At 40.2% G+C, this 7,835-nt stretch overlaps 1 protein-coding gene across 2 annotated transcripts in view; it reads right to left on the reverse strand.

The window, feature by feature from the left end:
• Positions 1 to 3,153: 3,153 nt before the first annotated feature.
• Positions 3,154 to 7,835, reverse strand: part of UBE4B (ubiquitination factor E4B) — an 84,115-nt gene continuing 79,433 nt past the window's right edge. For both annotated transcript variants that reach the window (XM_019511761.1, XM_019511760.1), the window contains 3 exons: positions 5,667 to 5,841; positions 4,948 to 5,094; positions 3,154 to 4,473 (listed from right to left, as the gene is read on the reverse strand). In XM_019511761.1, the coding sequence (XP_019367306.1) occupies positions 4,412 to 4,473; positions 4,948 to 5,094; positions 5,667 to 5,841 (384 nt within the window). In that variant the 3' untranslated portion in view covers positions 3,154 to 4,411. The remainder of the gene's footprint in view (positions 4,474 to 4,947; positions 5,095 to 5,666; positions 5,842 to 7,835) is intronic.

Consider the following 7,835-nt stretch of genomic DNA (forward strand, 5'->3'; position numbering starts at 1 on the left):
AAAAAAAAAAAAAAAAAAAAAAAAAAAAAAAAAAAAACAAACCAAAAAAACCCCACAAAACAGCCTAAAACTTCCTGTATCTACGGCCAGTCGTTTGGGAAGTGAGGAGGGTCATGTATTTGAATGTAAAGGCCCTGAAAACAGGTGGGGTTCTCTCCCTCTCATGTGTACTGGGAATGTTGTGAATCCCAACAGTGACCATTAATGAAAGTGAGCCAAATTCTACTGTTATACTGTTGTGAATTCTGGTATCATAGCATTCAGTTCACTGGTGACATACTGTCATCACATTAGAATTTGGCCTAATCAATGTTTTAACTGATCATAGAGAGCACATGATGAAGTAGTGATGCAAGAATCTGTTCAATTGTGAATGCTCTAGAGCAACCCTAAGAATAGAAACTCGGGGGGAATGGAAGCAAGAAAACCTACATGTTGCCAGAATGGAAGCAAGAAAACCAAATGTTGCCATCTTAGCCATCTCCTTAAGTAACAACACAAAAGAACAAGAAAGGAGAAAGAATGACAGAGTAATCTTTGAATGTCCTTTGTTGTATAGTATTGAAGGATGGTTTTGAATTGTGATTTGGATTTATGGTAGTCAGGGACTGACATGTGTGCAGAAGGATTATGTGGGGAGAACATAGCTTATTTTTGAACTGTTGCCCATGAAAGCCCACTTTCACATCTTGAAGATTGGTTCATGATCAACACTATTCAGCATTTTTATCAATTATCTGGGAAGAAATTTTGCAATGGTAGTAACATTAATAATGGGAAAAAAGGTGAAGTGGTAAAGACAGTTGAGTTTCACAAAGTATTCTGGATCTCCTGCTAAACTGGATCCACTTGAATAACATGCACTTTAATACAGCTGAATGTAAGGGCATAACTCTAGGTACTAAGAACTTAACTGAAGTCTCGTAGATAACCAAGTGAACAAGAGCTCGCAGTACACTGCAATAGTTAAAACAAATCTGATCATTAATTATTCTGTTACTCATATCTAATAGAAGTCCGGAAGTATAATTAATTACCAAGTTATACTGCATTAGCAAGACAATTACTGGAATACTGTGGCCATTTATGGCACCCATTAAAAACAAAGCTAAGCTAATATTCATGAAGAAGATTACAGGAATGATTTTGAGGTCTGAAAAAACTGTCTTACAGTGAGAGCTGAAAATGCTTAAAAGTACTCAAGGTTCACAAACAGTTAAAAAGTGACTAGATCATGGCTTATAAGTATCAACCACAAGGGAAAAAGTTCTCACAAGCAGCACTATGGCAGGCTGTAGCAGGCTGCTAAGCCAGTGACTACAGTAATGCTAATTACAAGCTGCTTAGGACTGGGCCAGCTGTGGGAGATAACTAGCTGGCCCACAGGAAGTGAAAGGCTCCCAGGAAGAGGAAGCCAGCCAGACAGAAGGTAAATGAGAGGGCCTGGCCAGCAGTTACAAAGCAAAGAGATGCAGGGGCTGCAAGACTGGGAGCAGCAGCACCATGGCAGAGACCTGAGTCACAGCCAGTGTGAGAGGGAAGATTACAGCAAGGAAGAATTAGCAATAAGCCAGAGGCACCTTCTCAGGTTCTGAAGAGGACTCAGACCTGTGGAGCTAACCTTCTATAGACTGTATTTATGTTAATGTTTGAGGACTGACTGATGTGGGAGGACACCTATGTGACAGGTGTGCCCTGAGAGCAAAGGACTGTATTGCGTTTAAACACTGTAAGCTAAGTGGTAACCTTGAACCCACTGCAAGCACACAGAAGCTGCGTTGTAAACTATTTCTGTTCAGTAAACACGAGATGTCCACTGTATGTTCCTATTGAAAAGGGCTAGCAGTGTAACTATTGTTCTCTACAGGATTCCAGTTTGCATCAATCTTCCATATTGAACATCGTATTTGTGACATGAAGTGACAGTGGGATTCCTACCCATTAAAAAATAGGAGCCCTTGGGGCCTAGACAAGATATATCTAAGTGATTAGTACTTAACCTCAGCTTCTCGCCAGTGACAAATTCTTTCTGCCTTCAGCCTGTTCTTTTCTTATTTTAATTAACTAATCAGCAGTGCTAAATCTGTATAAGATTTCTTAATGTTTCAGGCACTCATAGCTCCAAAAGAAAGAGAGGCACAGGAGACGAGACAAATCTCTTTATGCAAAAGTCTAAAGTTGCAGTGGATGAAGGGGAACTAGAAGAAAACATTTCTTCCATCTCCCCCCCACCCTAAAACCATCTGTTCAAAGCCTGCCAAGGGAAATCTGGGGTCACTTGAGTGTTTTCATTTGCTAGGTGGTAACAAACAATGAGGTGAAACCCTGAAAAATTGAAGATTATATATTAAGAACAAACATGCACATTGCTGAACAACCCTCCTCTATCAGATAAGTGATCAATTCATAATTCTTGCTGGGAGTTTAATCCCTTAGAGCAATAAAACCTCGATAATTAGATGATGATTCCTTTCCTAGCTGAAGTACTGAAATCAATCAATGTTCACACTAATTACTTTACACAAAGAAAAGCTATTAGGTCTTTTTACAAAAACTGCCATTGTGAAAGGGACAGAACCACATTGAACATCAGCTGCAGTAAAACCTATAAGTTATGATGGAATGTGATGTTAAATGAGGGTAAGATTCCTTTTTTAAGCCTTCCAAGGACTACAGATTAACAGACTGCTCTCTGCAATCTTTCAGATGCCCAGAACCATCCCTAACCATTCATAGACTTCCCCCTCCTTCACATTTTTCATCTCACTTACCTCTCCCAAGGCTTCACTGAGCTATTATCTAACCTGATGCAAGAGGTGAGAACAAGCCTTCCTTTGAAGTTTATCCACCTTGCTTCCTGACTGCCCATGTGCAAGTGCATGGGTGTGTCTGGGAGATCTGAAGAAACCTAAGACTTTTCCAGCTGGCAAAAAAAGGAACATTAGCTTGAAGGCCACACAAAAGGAAACTCTGCATATGTGTTAAAAGCAACTATTCACATGGAATTGAGTAGTTTTGCCTCTGGAACACTAAATCAGTATCAGCAACAGGAGTCAGAGCAGCAAGATACACTATAGCTACTCAGCCATACTCAACACATGCTCTTTTCCTTCACTAAGCCACTGCAAGAAAAGGAAGACACAGAGGAAGTTCTTTGTGAATGTGTATCACCATTTATTGTAGTTCAAGAGTCAGGAATTGAACAGAGGACACTGTCAGCAAAAAAACAAGAGAAAAAAACAACCTTTTTTTTTTTTTTTTTAACAGGCTTCATTTTAAAACACTGTGGTTTCAAATCCTTTTTAAAAAGGAAATTCAAGTATCTTAAGCAGGGGGCAGTAATACAAAAATGTTTTGTGGATTTTTTTTTAGTTTTTTAAAAAAATGTAATTCTACATTTCCTGCACCCTTTTTGCTTTGGTAAGGCCAAGCTATGGATACAAACTGGTATGCAACATAAAAATGACCCCGCCCCAAACTGCAGGCTCCAAGACTAAAAGGATCTGCTCTCTGGAGACAAGCTGTAAAGGCTCAGAACTGTCACTTAGCATATCCTATCTCCAGCGTTAAAAGAAGGTTTATTTTTAAAAAAGTCACTGAAGTCCTGGTATTCCCAAACACCTCATTGGTGGCAGCTGCTTCAACATGTTCCTATCCACAAGGCTTTTCAAAAATACCAGAGCATCAAGATTCTCTCCATTTAACATAAAGGGACATCTCAAAGAACAGAACTTAAAATCCACGTGTCAAATATTTTGCCTTTTTTAAATTATTATTCTTGTGTGTCTTCTAACACCAATTAAAAAACAAATATGCGAATATGTATAATATAAAAATACGATCCCAAGATTAACACTTTGTTGCAGGCACAGTTATCTCACAGAATATGTTCTCTTGGGGGCAGGAGAAGGATTTTATTTTCATGGGGACTTTTTTTCGCATTACAAAGAAAGACAGCAGTGCAGGTTTATGGGAGGAAGAGAAGGGAAGGAAAGAGGAAAAAGTTACTTTAGCAGCAAAATGTCCGATGTTCTAACCACAATCAAATTAACGGATATCTGGCTGTAAAAATAAAGTTGAAGGGATGCTGCTCTGATCCATTCATCTTTGCGAAAATAATTCAGCTGTAAAAATCCCAAATTGTGACAGGTTGAAGGACTTTGTTTTGTAACATGAGCAACTTCCTAATTTGTCCTCCATGCTATTGACCATTCGTTATCATTTAAATATATGTACAAGAATTAAGCTGCTTTTCTTCTCGTCCACATGCTTCTGGTCACTAGCGGATATCACCGACGGTGGGCATGCTAATCCCAGCATTAGTTTCCAACGTATTATCTGCACCACCATCACTAGACCAGCCCATGCCCTGCTCTTCTCATTGGCATTGGTGTGCGCTGCAGGGGAGTTTTTAATGGTCAGCATTCTGCTTGTCTCTCATCCAGGCTTGGATTTGCTCTTTCAGTTCTGGCACTTGAGATGAAGAGAAAAAACAATGAATGATTAATGTGAAAGTTGTAAAATTTTAGATATGCCATTATCCTGAAGAAGACAGGGGCATCCTTGGGTTAAGAGAGGCGGTAAGAGGAGCAAACTCCTGGGTTATGTTCCCTGTTCTAGCAAAAAAAAATTGCTGCATGGCTTTAGGGAAATCCTTTCATCTCTCTCTGTCTGTGGATTATACCCACATTTACAATGTGGGTATCATCTACCTATCAAAACACGCCTAAATGACAGGAACTCTGGACAAGTTCAGATACTAAAAGAAAAATGACAAAGACTAACCAAAGACATAAAACTTGAACTTTTCTGAGTAGGCTGGAGTGAGGGAACTGCTGCTTTACCCAGGCTCCAATACTGCAGAAGCTTCAGATGCATCAGACAACCTGCAATGAAGCTGTGCTCCACTGTACACCATTCCAGTAATTATAGTAAAAGTAGAGCTACCTGGTTCCAGCATGTTTTCTGTCAGCGTCTGCCGATTGAAGGGGTCAGTGGAGGAGTTCAAAAGGTGCCGTAGGATTATTGATCTGTCCATGATAGTTCCAGATGGCAGCCTTACAGGGTCAGTCATCAGGGTGTCCATGAGTGGATCTAAAGAGAGTTCAAGCTTTACATCATCATTAAATTACATGCACGTACACACGCCTCTCAAGACCACAGATGACCAGGTATATTACTGATGTAAACTTTAAGGGAAAAAAAGGCTCTTAGGCATCTCCAGCCAGCTGAACTACAGTTGTAATGAGGGCAGCATCAGATAAGGACATGTACAGAAGGGCAACACTTGCTGAGAAGGGGACTACTGCTGAGATAAAAGCTACCTCAGAATGCAGAACTGGATGGTACCCAAATTTAACACGGGAAATGCAGCATAAAAGCCCAGCACTTCAGTACTGTAGCATCAAAAAAACCCTGTAAAAACTGTAAAGCAGATTTAGCACAGACAGGGCTAAACATGGATAACAAGCTCCTGATCAACTTTGTTCTCTTCACTCGGACACTGTTTCACTGAACTGGGGAAAGGTGCAGAACTTGAGGGCACTAAGTTGTTTCCATTAAAAGGTACAAATTTTAATTTATACTTACATTATGAGACTGTATGTAATCTCCATTTCCCCTCAGTTCCCTTTACCCCTAAGTCAATATTTAGAATATCAACTTGCCTCTAAATTCATCTGGAGCATCACTATAATCGATTTCCGCACGGGCATTCTTGGCAACAATTTCCTCCACCTTCTCTGCCAGCAGTTTGAATTTCTCTATTGCTATTGTTGACTTGATGCCAGCCTTCCTCATCTTCGAGATAACCTCCTCAAACAGCTCTTTGCTGTAGGACCTCTGTAAGCAAGGAAAGCAAGCTGACCATGGGAACTGGTGGCAGCTTTGCTTAGCTACAGCAACTTGATGTAAAGATCTCAGCACCCTTCTTAAAAGAAACTAAAAGCTTCATCACTAATGTGAGGTAGGTAGGGGGAACATAAGAATTATTTCACTCCGCACTGAGATGCCATTAAGGTGTGTGGGGGGTGAGTACAAAGGCACTTTTCCATCATTCCCCACACTAGTTACTATTCAGGACAGGAAACAAGGACGTCGTAATACTCCACTGAAAAAAAAAAAAAAAATCAGGAAATTTAGGCAAGTCAAACAATTGCCAGAGTTGTTGAGACAGGACACCTGGTCACAGATAGTTGGGGTTTATCTTTAATTTAAAACGTGACAGCTTCAACAACCCCAGTTCAGTTTCTGCGTAACTGCCACCAACCCAGAAGTGCTTCTGTTAGATTGCCATCCGAGAACTGAATCATCCAAACTGTAGTTTGCTTGCAGGATTCAATAGGGTCAGGGTATATGGTAATATAGATTCAACAATTTTCAGAAGTCCAAATTCATATGTTAAGCACTGCATGGGTTAAGGAGCTGACTCCTCTCCCCTGCTAGGTTGAAGTGGGAATGTGTACCAGAGCCACCTCAGGAAAACAAGCCTACAAGGTTCTCCTCTATCTTGCAATCCAAACAGTTTCACTGTCTTACATACCCACACTATTGAGATTATTATAATTATTATTATAATTTAACTATAAAATCAGATGGTACCTTCCCCAATAGAGAACTATCTATGTGCCTGAGTCTCTCAATGTGCCTGACAACCGAGGGTTAACCATTTGGCAGGGGCCTCTTTTTCCCAAAAAGTACAACAGGTACATTTGCACAAATTACTGAAAACACTGCAAACAGTGTGAATGATTAACTGCTGTAATTAACCATGCCACATGCCAAGTGGGTACAGAAAAGTGGGAGTCAGGGTCTGACTGAGGAAATCTAGAAAACAAGCAAGAGATCCAGCTATGGACTACTAGAATCCAGACAGCCAGGTGCCCAAAATCAGGCTGACTAGCTAACTACTGGCTTACAATTGCTCCAGGCAGATACATTAATCTCTGCAACAACACGGAATCCTATTTTGGGAAAGAATGTAATTCCCCCCTCCATTCCCTAATGACAAAAGATCCTACTGCAAAAGTCATTCAGTAGTCTCAGAGGGAAGCTGGTACCAGCTGGGATCCTGCCAGTTTGATGCAGCATGCAGCACACTGCAGGAGTAGCCAAGCTCTGTTTCTAAAACTGTGTAGCTACCCAGCACAATACAAATCAGCCACAGACAAAAGGCATACTTAACAGCTTCCATCGACTCTTTTGCATCAGTCTCATCAAAACTGAAGAAAATAAATATATATAAAGGACTTTGGTGAAGCACTTGCATTCTAGAGACTACAAAGCCACCTGCGTTCACTTTCAAAGTGCTGGGTTTTGAAGAAAAATGTTTGAAAAATTAGTTTTTTTTTAATAACCTAAAAAGCCTTGTTTTCTAAAATCTTGCAATTCGTTTTTTAAGCAGGTATGAGTCAAACAACAAACATACGACCTAACGTACTAGGTCTCATGAATCCATAGTATTCTTTGGGCATTATAAAACATTCTTAACACAGCTACGATTCTTCAGTACCACACATCCTGCTGAAGCATGGTATTCAGTGCTGAGGACACTGTGTACCCGCCCCAACTCCATGCCAACCTGGAGGGGAACAGAGAACTATAGGCACCATGCCCGGGGCCTTGGAAAGGTCTTCACATTTCTTCTATTATGTGTTTGGACTTGCAAAGCAGCAATATCCTTTTGAGAGTCCCCATTATAATGAGACTTTTTTTTTTTTTTTAATTCAATAGCTATTAAACTATTGTGCATTTTTCCTGGTGCTTCCTTCCTGTCACTGTCAGTTACCAAGATACTCATCACTCCCCTCAAGACCTTTTTTTTTTTTTTTTTTTAA

This window comes from Gavialis gangeticus, unplaced genomic scaffold (genome assembly GCF_001723915.1).
Source record: "Gavialis gangeticus isolate Ggan-Ray unplaced genomic scaffold, GavGan_comp1, whole genome shotgun sequence".
In the NCBI taxonomy this organism is placed as follows: Eukaryota; Metazoa; Chordata; order Crocodylia; family Gavialidae; genus Gavialis; species Gavialis gangeticus.